Here is a 14,483-nt window from a genome sequence, read left to right on the forward strand (position 1 = left end):
TGGTGTCAAAGGCAGCGCTGAGGTCGAGGAGAATGAGAATGTTGAGGTTGCCAGCGTCAGAGGAGAGGAGAAGGTCGTTGGTGATTTTGAGGAGAGCAGTTTCAGTACTGTGGTTGGAGCGGAATCCGGATTGGAATGTTTCATACAGGTTATTGGCAGAGAGATGATGTTTGAGTTGAGTGGCTACAGCGCGTTCCAAAACTTTTGACAGAAAGGGTAGGTTGGAGATGGGTCTGAAGTTGTTTAGGGTGTCAGGGTTTAGACCAGGTTTTTTTAGAATGGGGGTAACAGCAGCAATTTTGAGGGAAGGTGGGACGATGCCTGTAGACAGGGAGGAGTTTATTGTTGCAATGATAAGTGGAGAGAGAGCAGGGAGGGAGGCCTTGACAAAGCTGGAGGGGATGGGGTCAAGAGTGCAGGTGGCAGTTTTCATTCCTATGAGGAGTTCAGAGAGGTCAGTAGGGGAGATTGGGGAGAACCGAGACAGGGGATGGCAGGACAAGGGGGGGGCAGGTGGTTGGAGGAGGAGCGGGTGCGGCGGTGGTCAAGCTGTTGTAGATGTTGTCAATTTTGCGTTGGAAGAAAGAGAGGAAGGAGATGCAGTTGTCTACTGTGAATGACTGGATGGTGGTGTTCAGGGGGCGGAGGAGTTTGTCTATTGTCGAGAAGAGTGCTTTTGGGTTTCCGGAGCCAGAGTGGATAATTTGAGAGTAGTAGGCGGAGCGGGCGCGGGAGAGGGCATCTTTGTAGTGTTGTAGGTGGTCCTTGTAGGCTTGGGAGTGAACTGTGAGACCCGTTTTATTGCGGAGTCTTTCAAGTTGGCGAGCACGAGTTTTCATCAGGCGGAGTTCAGGGGTAAACCAGGGAGCAGAATGGGTGAAAGAAACTGTTTTGGTTTTTACAGGCGCAAGCTGGTCAAGGCAGGAGGAGAGAGTGTGGTTGGTGTAGTTGTGTAAATATGGGGTAAGGGCAAGGGTAGTGTAGGTGACGGGGGGGTGACGTACAATAGGGACGAGCTTTCTCCGCTCGCTCTCCTGCGCACCTCACCTCTGCATTACCTTGTGTTGGTGTGTACCCTTGCGCCCTTGCACCCCGCTAACTTTGCTTTGTCCTCCTTCCCCACCTATGGACCGTGCTCTCTGGGCACTGAGAGGAAAGCGTGCAGGAGCCGCACTTGTGTGCCCGAGCCGCCGCTGCACAGCCTGCCTGAATCGATACACCACCTTATGGACCGCACGACTTGCGGCCGAGCACCACCATATGGACCACACGTTACTGTGGCTAAGCACCACACCCTTATGGACCCCACGTGTTGGGGCCTGGCCCCTCTGCTGGGACCGGCCATGATGGCCAGAGAAGAGTTGGCTTGCGGACCACGGCGAGGTGGCCCCTTTTGCCCTGCAGGTGGACCACCCATAGTTGGCCCCTGTGGGCCGTGAATAAAAATGGACGCATTGTGTGCCCTTTTTATTATGTGCAAATAGGCAGCAAGAACAAGGACAACATCAGGAAGAAACATCGGACCAGCAGAGCAGAGGGAGCAGCAACAACAAGAAGAAAACGGTCAACAGTTTGTGTTGTTTTTATTTGAAATATGTGCAATGAGCACTGGATGGTGCTTTGGGTGTTTTTCTGGTGCTGATTGGTGCTGATGGTGCTTTGGTGCTTTGTGGTGCTCTTGTGCTCGGGGGTGCACTGCAATATCAATTGTGCATCCCCGGGCACTTGAGTATGGTGTATCGGTGCAGTGCAGTGCATACTCTTCCTCGTTTGCAGATCTTTTTTCTTTGTCTCCCAAAATGACAGATCCTGGGTTGCAGTGTAAATACAAATTGGTGTTTTGTAAATAATGCTCCCCACCGTAAATGTATAGTGTGAGAATAATTCCGTGATTCGGTTATCCTGTGGGTGTGAGTCTGTTAGGTAGGATGCAACGTAGCAGGCAGGACATACGTAGTTGTTTTAAAACTGTCGCACTCAAGGGTAAGGTTAACAGTAGAGGGCTATTCCACCTGTGTCACATTAAGTAAAGTTAGTTCGGGTCGAGACGACCCTAGAGGAAAAACGGGTGCTGTGTTACGGTTTTCAGAACCTTCACTAGTAAATTTTAGAAAATGTATCCCTTATAAATGTCCCCCTGTAGATATCCCCATCAATTGGCTGGTTAAAAAATCGCACCCAAGTTAGTCCATGAACAACACGTAGCGAACCATAGGACCTCCGTAGTTATCTCATTATTATGTGTTTCAGTTAAGGATCTGTTCCCAGTAGTTGAATCTGCATTGCATTAATCAAATAAGATAGGTCCCTTTCGTTCCCTTCAAAAGCGGTGCGAGTGGTGTTCTAACTCCCCACCAGCCGACATTGGCCATGCGGTCAGGCCGAGAAGAAGGGGGAGGAGCCACCAGAAGAAGGTGTGGCAAGTCGGCTCGTCATCGGAGGTGGAGTCAGCAAGCCCTTACCGGCCAACCAGCATCGTGGTGAGCAAACCGGTAGGCGGGTCATCAGAGCTGGCGGCTTGATTTCGAACACAGCAATAAAATTGGCTGCAAGGGACTGCTTGGCCAGTTGAATGAGAGGGTTCCGAAGGAGGTGGACGGAAAAGGTACGAGTCGGTGAGAAGGCACGAGAGAGAGAGGTGATCCGGCGAGTGGGTCCGTGACGGCGACCACAATACAATCGTCAACTGACTTTGGCCTGGCAGTGCGTGTGAAAACGAATATGTGGAGCTGACACCAGGCTGTTCGCCTCGAGCCCGTAGCATGGACTGGAGCGACCTTCGATGCTGCGCACCGGCCCGGACCGCCCTACCCTCTCACCTGCACGGACCCTTCTCCTTCGTCCAGTGATTCCTGCTTGCTATTCCCTTGTCGTGTAAGTCTGTTGTCTGTCCTTTTTGTTGTCTGGGGTTTAATATAAGACTGTTTTAAGGCTTGCCCTGTGTCTTCTTCTTCTTCTGTATATTGCTTTCGTTTCTCCTTTGGTTTCTTTGGTTTTGTAAATAATTAATAAATGTCTGTTATTTCTTATCCTTTTGGTTTCATTCTTCCCCGATCGCTTTAGTCTTTTCCCGATTGAATACCTGTGGCACGATTTTGGCCAAACGCTTTATAATCGGGTTAGTCTTTTGTTAACGGCCTGAGTCGTGGCTCGCTTCGCTCGGCGTGTCCATTGCAGTCGCGGCTCGGGCGGGGCTCATTTCCTCGCTTACCGGAAGGCGCTGGTACTTAGGTCATAGGAATAATTGGCCTACTACCCTATTCAGCGCTGACCGGAAGTGGCGAGATACTTCCAGGACTCGGACAGCCAGCTTAAAAGACGAGGGGATTAAACCCCCCTCGGTAAGAGGAGTGCCGAAACCGAGATCCATAACAATATAGTGTCAATTATTTAGTGGTGTATATATAAACAAAAGGTCTAGGTTTATGGAAGAGCTAGGACACAGAACAGATCAATGTTTGCTTATCTGGAACCACCTTTAGAGGCCATTTTTCCCCGCAGGGCGGGGGGTTGGCCTTTTTCAGGCACCGTGGTCCCCTTTTTGAAGCAATGTTTTATGGCCGGATGCCCTTCCAGCCACCAACCCTGTTAGTCACCTCTTGCGACACACCGGGAATTACCAGTGAACTGGTACTCTATTTGCCGACCTCGGAAGGATGACAGGCTGAGTCAACCCCCCTGGAGTTAATTCAGCGATTGACCGGGATTCGAACCCAGGATCCTAGGATCCCAAGCCGGCACCCTAACCGCTAAGCCAACACCAGGCTTGTTTGCTTGTCTATTATGCAAAAAAGTGTTTGCTTGTCTATTTACGTCACGCACTTGCCTACTTGTAGAATACGTGCCCAGACCCCGAGCCAGCCTGTGATGAAGCAGCTATTGAGGTTGCAAAGAGGCTCTGGAAAGAGGCAGCGTCACTGAAGACAAACAACATGATTACTGTGGAAATGCAGAACTACGTGCCTTTTGGTAAGTACAGCTTTTCACACTTGATGATGACTGTGACATTGTGATTTCAATACATCGTGCTCTGTAGCAAAGCCTGAAATTGTCCTCGACAGCTTCGAAACTTCAAAAGTGAAATCTCCAAATCAAACTCAATATACTCCAAATATACAGTCATGTGAAAAAGTCAAGTACACCCCATGTAAAGTTTTGACTTTTTCAACATATTTCAACATACAGCTATTTGATCTTCATTTCAACAATATTGACAGATAAAGGTGATATAATAAAACAAATATCATGAAACATTTACATTTTGTAGTCCATTGTATAATTTGAATAAATATAAATGCAAATTTCACATGTGGAAAAAGTAAGTACACCCATGGCTCTAATCGGTGGTATTGCCCCCTTTGGCAGAAACAACCTCAAGTAGGCGTTTCTTATAACTGTCTGCCAGTCTCTGACACCGACTGGGAGAAATTTTTGCCCACTCCTCCATGCAGAATTCTTTCAGCTGTGCAATGTTTGAGGGGTTTCTTGCATGCACAGCTCGTTTCAAATCCCCCCACAACATCTCGATGGGATTTCGATCCGGGCTTTGACTTGGCCATTCCAGAACCCTCCATTTCTTTCTTTTCAGCCATTCCTTGGTGGATTTACTGGTATGTTTAGGGTCATTGTCATGTTGCAAGGTCCACCTTCGGTTGAGCTTCAACTTTCCGACAGATGGCCTCGCATTATCCTCAAGCACCCTCTGGTACAATGAAGAATTCATAGTGGATTCTATGATGGTGAGCTGCCCAGGCCCTGATGCAGCAAAGCTGCCCCACACCATAATATTTCCACCACCATGCTTTACAGTTGGTATCAGGTTCTTGTGGTCAAATGCTGTCTTTGGTTTTCGCCAAACATGTCTTCTGGTACTGTGGCCAAATAGCTCTACCTTTGACTCATCTGTCCAGAGCACATTGTTCCAGATGTGCTGGTCTTTGCCTAGGTGTTCATTGGCAAACTTTAGTTTTGCCCTGATGTTCTTTCTGGACAGCAAAGGTTTCCTCCTGGCACACCTCCCATGTAGATCAAATTTTTTCAGCCTCTTTCTAATGGTAGACTCGTCCACTTTGACATCAACAGTGGCAAGAGCTACCTGTAGGTCCCGTGATGATATTCTGGGGTTCTTAGAGACTTCTTTCAGCATTTTCCAGTCTGCTCTCGGGCTGAACTTGCTGGGGCGGTCTGGCCTGAACAAGTTGGCAGTTGTTTGGAATCTTCTCCACTTGTAGATGATCTTCCAGACAGTCGAATGATTGATTTCAAATTGTTTGGAGATCTTTTTAAATCCCTTCCCAGACTCGTAGGCATCTATAACCTTCTTTCTGAAGGCCTCAGAGAGCTCTTTTGATTTAGGCATGGTGATGACGCACACTTCAACAACAAAGAGCAAACCAAACTAAATGTCTGAGGTTTAAATAAGACAGGTTCCTCCAAGATCCTCTCTAACAATGTTCTAATCATTTGCACCTGAGCTGGTGCACTTGATTCTAATTTTAGGTATTTGAAGTAGTGATAAATGTATGGGTGTACTTACTTTTTCCATGTGCGAAATTTGCATTTATGTTTATTTAAATTATACAATGGACTACAAAATGTAAATGTTTCATGATATTTGTTATATTATATCACCTTTATCTATCAATATTGTTGAAATGAAGATCAAATAGCTGTATGTTGAAATATGTTGAAAAAGTCAAAACTTTACATGGGGTGTACTTACTTTTTCACGTGACCATATGTGAAAATTATAATCAAACTTTAAACCGACTGAGTCCTTTTCCTCTAACTTATAGGCCCTAATGATGAAAAACCAGCTGCACGAATCACAGAAACGTTCCGAATGCAAAGATCACGAGATTAGTTCCAGGTGGCATGATGGAAAGCAAATCTATTATGCATTCTGAAACATTGTCAATAAAATAATATTTCAAGAAATTTCCAAGAATCTTCCCGATATTGGTTCAGTTGATGTGTCCGCCATTGTTCAGAATCTGAGAGAACAAGTCCACTTGTAGTTCGTTTTCTTTCTAATGCTTTCTGCAGAAATTAGGATTCTGAAGGAACAACTGATGTAGTCACAGATTTTTGTTACTTTTCTCCCCACCTTCCTGCGACATCCTGCAGTGACCTTTTTTGTGACAAAGCGATCGATTTTCTCCAATTTCAACTTGCTGCCCTCAACTAACTGAACGCTGCCCGCATGGCTGCTCCTTTCCCCCACAGGAGGCTTTCCAAAATGCAGAGTATTGCGTTCAGCAAATCGACTGCAGACGTTTCATCCAGCAGTGGCAATGCAATGAGTTACAAAATATACGAGGACGGGTCGGGTGAATTCCCCTCCCTCCGACTCCCCACCCTGCCTCTTACCTCGGTTGAAGGAATTATCCTGCATTGCCAAAATTAGGCATTCGTTAATCCTTTTCTACTCACCATAGTTTGTCGCGCATTGTTCCCAGATGTGGGTGAACTATCATGTAACTTATTTGAAATACATTTTGTGAAAATCTAACGTCAAATTGAGAATTTTCGAATGCATTACATATTTTTAATTTAATTATGTTAGTTCATATTGGTTGGTGCAAAAATTATTTTCCCTGCGTCGTCAGAATTATTTGTTTAAACATGTGCATAGTGCACAGAATAAAGCCTGGTGTTGGCTTAGCGGTTATGGTGCCGGCTTGGGATCCTAGGATCCTGGGTTCGAATTCCGGTCCATCACTGAATTAACGCCAGGGGGGTTGACTCAGACTGTCATCCTTCCGAGGTCCGCAAATTGAGGACCAGCTTGCTGGGATGAATGATCCCGGTGTGTACCCCGATTTAGAATAGGTACACCATATCCCTACGCATCGTAAGAGGTTGCCGTCAGGAAGGGCATCCGGCCATAAAAACATTGCCGCAAAAAGGGAACCATGAGGGCATGGGGCCCGCAAGGCTAACCCCCGCCTTCGCGGGTAAAAATGGCCTTAAAACGATAATTCATAGTGTACAGAAGCAATGACAAGTAAACTGCTGTTTCTCAGAGTATTTTTGTTTTATCCACTGTGGTCTGATACTTAAATCGGCTCTCTTGTTTCGCTCTTCCCTGGGTTTTTGTCTTCCCTGTGCCACAAGTCGAATGCAAGGCAGCATTTTTGCAGGAGTCGTTCTCTGTGGATTCTCCTGTCAAGTTGCAACTTTCACTCAGGGCAGGTTGCCCTTTCCCTCAGCGTTATTCTCACCTTTCTGTCACCTTCAACAACCAGGTAGGTCTAGGAATGCTGAATGTTAATGATTTTCTTGCTCGGATATGTATTTTACATGCACATAATAACAGCTCAAGCTGCCGCGGACCTTTTCACCCCTCAGCCCAAATTGGGCTAAGGGGTATTGTCGTCACGGGCATCGTCCGGGCGTCCGTCAACTTTTGGTTTCCATCACTTTCAAGGAGAACGGCTTGTCCGATTAAATCCATTTTTGCAGTGTGTGTTGGGGTTGAGTAGAGGAAGGTTCCTTTCGAAAATGGGCGTGCTGCCATTTTCAATATGGCCGCCACGGCAGCCATCCGGGCGTCCGTCAACTTTTGGTTTCCGTCAATTTCGAGCAGAGCGGCTTGTCCGATTAAATCCATTTTTGCAGTGCGTGTTGGGGTTGAGTAGAGGAAGTTTCATGGGTGTGCTGCGATTTTCAATATGGCCGCCACGGCAGCCATCTTGAAATTGGTTTCCACCATGCATGGGCTGATGGGTTACGCCCGCTTTGCGGTGCTATTTATTATTATAGAACATGTAAAAAAAGGTTTTAGAGTTTGGTGCTGAAATGTTGTCTATTTTATGGTCTACCCTGAGCAAATTATACAGGAAATGAAATCATTGTTGGTAAAAGCATTACAGGTGAAGCGAACATTTTGGCCGACATAATCACGTGTGCTGTGGAACATGTGAAGAAGAAGAACATCATGCCGGCTGAAACCCACAGGGAGACTCTCTGCACTATTTGTGCACGGCTTAACCAACCTCACATGAATCTCATTCCGCCACTCCAGGAAACTTGAAATGTGGTGAACATATAGTTTATGGAGAATTGCTGGATTACTACACACACAATAGCAGAAGAATTGGATGTCATTGTGGAAATAATCATTAATTCACACTTGAAATTCAATGAGGTTAGTGGAAGATGGGCACCAAAAGAGCTCACATTTGATCAAAAGACAACTCGTCGATATTGAAACAGAGCTCCTGTAATGCGACCATAGGGAGTGAGAGATGACGTATTGGAGAAGATTGTGTGATGTGTTATGAGACCTGGGTCCATCATTTCATGCCAGAGTGAAAGCGACCAAGCTTGCAGTGGAGACGTTTTTGGTCCATACCATCCGAAATGTTCAAAGTTTGGCTATCGGCCTACGAATTGCTTCGCAATGAAGTGAGATAAGCAGTATGAGACATGTCGTCTCAGGCAGTGACTGTCTACATGATGACGCTCGCTCTCATATGTTTACGTTGTCTAATAACATGCTATCACAGGTGATTTGGGATGTTCTAAATTACTCCCCATGTAATTCAGACCTTTGTAACCTTGTGATTTTCATCTCTTTGAACCACTTGAAGAACATCTGGGTGGTATTAAGTTCACGAATGATGAAGATGTCAAAGCACGTGTCCTAAAATAGCTGCGTAATCATCCCGAAGATTACAATCCAGATGTCATCAAGGGCCTATTATATCAATGGGTCAAGTGTGTACATGTAACAGGAAAATACCTTGAGAAATTGTTTTGTCGACCTCCCTGTGCTCTTTTGATTTTCTCGAAAAGAAAAACATCTCCATGTCGACCTGCACTGCCCTCATATATGCGTCAGCAATCATTTATTCTCCGGTGTCTGTTTTACTTTGGTTTACTATACACCTAATTATGCATTCATTTTGTTTATTTATTTAAATTAGATGTGATGTTTATTTAATATTTTTCGTAGTTGGTGCCTGCAGAATATGGCAGGGGTAATGAGAAATAGTTCCCACATTTTGGAGTCTGCATCCTAAACTTGTCCCAATATACCATAGCATGTTCATCCTTTATTTATTTGTACAATCTACATCTATTTTTATGCCTCCGCCGATGAAGTCGCCGAAGTACTTGATGTTGCAGTTACCTTTATTTGCAAATGGCCCTTTTTCAGACAAGTCATGACCAATAACCTGAATGGCTAATTATATTATTTAATTTTAAATTTATATTCTTGTCATTACCCTTTGAGCTGGCTTTATTTATTTCATATTTTTTCTGTAACATATTTTAAATATCCATGTTTTACAGATTTCCACGTGCATGTTTGAATTTTTTTATTATCTCTGCTCATGTCTTTCTTTATTGCTTTTTTTCCTCTCATGGGAAAAAAAGATTTGCATATCATTTTTCATTGGTGCCTTTGTGATGGTTTCGGTGTGAAGAAAAAAAAAAAGAGAAGAGTTGGGCAGTAATAAGAATCGAGTTTCAAAATGTCTTGCATTTTTTTTTCATCTCATGCAGGCATACAATGTTTCCGGCTCTTGCGATTTGTCCTGCACCACCGAGCCCCCTACCGAGGGTGAATTGTGCTTGCTTGGGGGGAAGGTGCAACGGCATGATTTTTCCTTTGTGGCTGAAACTTCAGACACAGGCAAGGCGATTGAGGTATGAGCAGGCAAGAGCAACATTTGCATAATTAAGATGTTGATGTATATCCAGCAAAACATTTTAGTGACCACAATAACTCCGTGATCTTCTTTAGGTCATCTCATTTCAATTCCTGAAGAGTTATAAAATATAAAACTTATGAAATATGTCGTGATGTCCGGATGTCTGTCCATCCGGCCCTCCATCTTAACTTTTTGCTCTTTTTGCTACTCCTTCTTTATCACCCGGCTGATTCTTCTGAAACTTGACACATGAATACAAGGCAGTAGCCCGCACATCGCTCGGGCTTGGACTTTTCGATTTTGGATTATGGGGGCTTTCGGGAGAGGGGGGATTAACCGCCCACACTTCAGATCCCGACTCGTCCCTTATTTATCAACCGATTGTTTTAAAACCCAATACAGCCCTTTTACTCAATAGCCCGCACAATAGCTCGGTCTCAAATATTTCGATTTTGGATCATGGGGGCTCCCGGAGGTGGGGTGGGGGTGGGGGTTGGGGTGAAGAGTTACCCCTTGAAAATTTGGATTCCAACTCGCCCCTTATTTACCAACCAATTGCTCTGAAACCCGATACAGCCCTTCTATTCGATGGCCCGCACAATCACTCAAGTCTCAATTTTTCAATTTTGGTCCATGGGGGTCACCCCCTGAAACTTCGGATCCCTTCCTATCCATTATTTGCCAACTGATTACTCTGAAACCCAAGACAGGCCTTCACCTTGATGGTCCACAGGATTGCCCGGTCTTAGATGTTTCGATTTCATATCAGGGGGGCACCCAATGGGGTCCCCCCCAAATCAGCAGTGGTCTGAACTACATCCTCAAGAGATTACCCTCAGCCTACTCGTTGCTATTTATATTTATTTATTTGTTTATTCCACCATGTGCCATACAAGATGTCCTTTAATGTATCCTTGTCCTTTAATGGGGAAGTGCTTGTCCTCTTTCTGTTGATCCGATAAGAGGATTGACCAGAGTACTTTTACATTACAAATAAATCTTTCATATTTTCTATTACATTCAGATATATCTTTGTCCTGAACATTTATTTTGAACAGTGGCATGTTTCACCACTTTTCCCCAAATGCAGGCACAGACATTTGATGCAAACCAAATACTGAAGTGACATTGACATTCGTGACAGGAAGTACTCTGGTTTCCTTCCACAGGAGATTGTTTTGACTGTAACAGCACAGAGTTGAAGATGTTTTATACTCACGGAGGTGTTTTGTACATGCACTATCCTCACCACAATTAATGAGATGTCCCCTTACAATTGTATGAATTGCCCACATACAATATTGTCAAAAACCAGGGAACAATATAATTGCTCTTTTTCAGAGCACTGTCTCCCAGAACAATGAGTCCTTGGTTTCCGAGGAATGCTAATCAGCTTTTTGAGGTGGCGCTGCTATTAGTATGATTTTGACCATCCGATGGATTACCAAATCAACTGTGGGGAATATCATCATGTAGTGGAAGACTATGGACAGGTCTAACCCTGGCCATCAATCTTTCAAAATGTCAAAATACATTGTCTCAATAGGGAAGAGTACCCTGTGACGAATCGTAAGATGTCGGACTATTTCATTGCATTATATCTCTGTGATGTGACAGGTGAGTTCAGGAACCATTCGGTTGTCAGGCAAACATCAGTATAAATGAGTGATCTTTGCATTCCATGGAATACGCATGAAAGGACAACTGAACACAAGCCTGTAGCATTCTTGGCGATGCACGGCATCCCAAATCGTTGTGCAACGTGTTTCCAAAGTCCAGATTCATAGCAATATATTTTTAAATTCTTTTTTTTTATTTTAGATGATGCCCTAATGTATTTGAGGTAGATAGGACATTGTGAACTGATCGATTGGCCCCCACATAGTCCAGATTTAATGCCACTTGCCCTTTTTCTTTAGGGGCACCTGAAATCAGTACTTTCTACCACAAGACCACGTACTATTGAAGACATAAATAATGAAATCAGAAACAAATGTGATAAATTGATGTGTCAATGTTAAGAAAGGTTAAAACGTGAAGAAAAAGACGTAAAATGTCATAACCCCCGTGGTTTTAGTGATTTTGCCGTACGGAGTTAAAGGCTGTCAGTCGGCCATCATTGATCGGATTACAAAACAAAATCTTCTGCATATGTATACTCATCTATTGTCTTTGTGCCAAGTTAGAACAAAATCAGTCCATGCATGTCGATAAATGGTTGGGGACACGTTTAAGTAACAAGATGGATGCCAGTCGGCCATCTTGGATTTGATCTTGAACCAAAATGATGTGCATATGTAACCCATCATTCATTTTCTGTGGGCCATGTTTGACCAAGATCGGTAAATGCATATACGAGAAATGGTTTAGGACGTGGTCAATATCGGGTTTTTTTACAACTAAAATGGACGTGGTTACGTCTCTTACATTGGAATTGTAGACGGTGGCTTGCACACTAAGCCTCAAGGGCGGTGTACAAGCGTTTTTTTAAAATCTTAATAAATACAAGGTGCAGGGAGGTGAAATTTGCTGCATGTGATGTGCAACGCACACAGAGTAAACCGAGTGTCCATTTACGTCTGTAAGATGCCTAATAAATGAAGAAGATATAAGCACACCTGACACTAGGCCCAGGCTTCAGACTTTGGCACGCTTCCGCGGCTGCACCGTCAAATAAACTGTTCCAACCCGTAATTTTTGACTTTATAATAGTTGTAAAAGAAATATCCCTATGATTCCGGATGTTTGAAATATCCTGTACAAAGAACTGGTATTCTGGTTCCTCCAAAATGTGGAAACTAGTTTTATTTAGTGATTATACAAGATATCACATTATTCAGGCCTGAGCAGGTTCTGTTGGAATACCGATTCCAGGCTCGCTGCCGCTGGTCACAAAATATAACTCGATTCAGAAATGAACTAGAGAGTTTGTAGAACATGATACCCCGCACAATGATTAAATGCATACAGGAGGGCCTTTCCGTTTGCGGGGGTTACATTCTTGAAAATCCCCATGAACCGCAAATTTGCACACTTAGGGGGTAATGGGGAAAATAGGGTTGGGACTTCAAGTTAAAAATTTGTCCATAGTGTACCTTTAATTAACATGTTTGTGCATTGTTTTTGTGCTATTTATTTCATAAATTTTCATAAATAATCTCATCTGATACACAAGACATTGGATGTCGTTATGCTGTAATCACTAATCATCCCTCACCACACCCCTTACCTCCAACCTATTTCAGATGTGCACCCTGCTTTCCATGGTTAGAAACTTGTTGTCCATCTCGAGTCGGTGTGTCAGAATTCTTCCGTTCATAAGCTGATAATATGAGAATGTAGAATTATGTGCTGCACAACTTAAGGATGCTTTCATGTTATACATTGCAAGTGAAGACTGCTTGTATTACACAGTAGAAAGATAGGGAAAAGTGATGGGTGAGAATATCGACAAAGATCAGGTAAGATTATGATTATGTCAGATTCGGATGCCTGTCCTCATGTTTAATGGGCCTCTGGTGGGCAGATCGAGTCGGTGCGCCTGGAGCTTGGCAGTGAGTCTGGCCGTCGGCTGGTGCTACATTGGTTGGGGGCAGGGGGTGATGCCGCCTCAGCCCGTGAGGCACAGCAGGTGTCACGGTCCTCTAGACGCCTGCAGCATCTTCCATCTGAAGAGCCACATTGGGATTCTATCAGCATCCGTGCATCCACATTGTGAGTAAGCATTTTCTTTTACTGATGCCCTCCCTGATGGGCAGTGTAACATGCTATGCCAGACACTTAAACGTTCTTTTCCCCCGCCCCTTTCACATTTAGAGGAGTAAGGCATATGGATGGCGATGGGGAAGGGGACATGCGGTTTTGGGGAAGGGTTGGGGGAGGGCAGGGGAGGAAGGGAAGGAGGAGTGTAGAATGGGTTGGGTGGTTGCAATGAAAACACAAACGCTCCACAAATCAAAGCCATATTACCTGCGTTCTCTTTCCAACTATTCATGTTTCCCTGATTGGGTGAGTTGCTATATGTGATATTGTGGAGTTTCAGTACAAGTGTGGTATCCAACTAATTTGGCACAATGTACAACCTGATGTGTCATAGTGACAAATTATCACTTCAATATAATGCTGAGGCTCCTATCTGGGTTTTCCAGTTCTGAGTTCCCTCGCAGCCAGCGGAATATGAGCATCTCTGCTCCAAGTGGTCATCTCCAAAAGCTTATGATGCATGTTCTGAAGTTGTCTTTGACATTTCTTTGTCCTTCCTCTTTTTCTGCTCATCCATTCCACTGCATTTTCTACCCTGCTACCCCATTATCGGTGCGTTGCCATTGTGGAAAAAAGCAGGAATGGTCTTGTAATCCAAAAATGACCACATAATTTGTGTGGAAGGCTTCTGTACCCCTATCAGAAATCTTCTTCAACCCAACAGACAATGAATAAGTATGGAAGCTTAGTTTCAGTGCCATCTGGGTGGCATGGTGATGACTAAATCTTCCTTCAAGCATTCGGCCTGGCTGAGGTTTATTCCCTATTCCAATATAATTGGGTCAAACAAACAGGAATAACAAACTACAGAAACATTGAATACTTGAAGATTATCGCACACGTGATGTGTGCAGCCCTTGAATATCTTCCCCACCATCATAATGAAATAATCTTGCTTTGTGCAGACAGTCATATAATGGCCTACCTCTTGCTTGGTACATGATGCGACATAACAAAAAATTTAAATGAATGAATAATGAATATGAATGATCGGTTTAAGGCCATTTTCCCCACTAGAGCAGGGGTTAGCCTTGCGGGCCCCATGACAATCATGGTTCC

General features: G+C 44.2%; 1 protein-coding gene across 2 annotated transcripts in view; it reads left to right on the top strand.

Annotated features, from left to right (window-relative positions):
* TRAPPC11 (trafficking protein particle complex subunit 11) overlaps nt 1-14,483 on the top strand; it is a 273,835-nt gene that overhangs the window by 188,204 nt on the left and 71,148 nt on the right. For both annotated transcript variants that reach the window (XM_078783191.1, XM_078783192.1), the window contains exons 17-20: nt 3,837-3,969; nt 7,117-7,247; nt 9,514-9,657; nt 13,189-13,376. In XM_078783191.1, the coding sequence (XP_078639317.1) occupies nt 3,837-3,969; nt 7,117-7,247; nt 9,514-9,657; nt 13,189-13,376 (596 nt within the window). The remainder of the gene's footprint in view (nt 1-3,836; nt 3,970-7,116; nt 7,248-9,513; nt 9,658-13,188; nt 13,377-14,483) is intronic.

Source organism: Myxine glutinosa, chromosome 8, assembly GCF_964187855.1.
Source record: "Myxine glutinosa chromosome 8, kmMyxGlut1.1, whole genome shotgun sequence".
NCBI classification, from domain to species: domain Eukaryota; kingdom Metazoa; phylum Chordata; class Myxini; order Myxiniformes; family Myxinidae; genus Myxine; species Myxine glutinosa.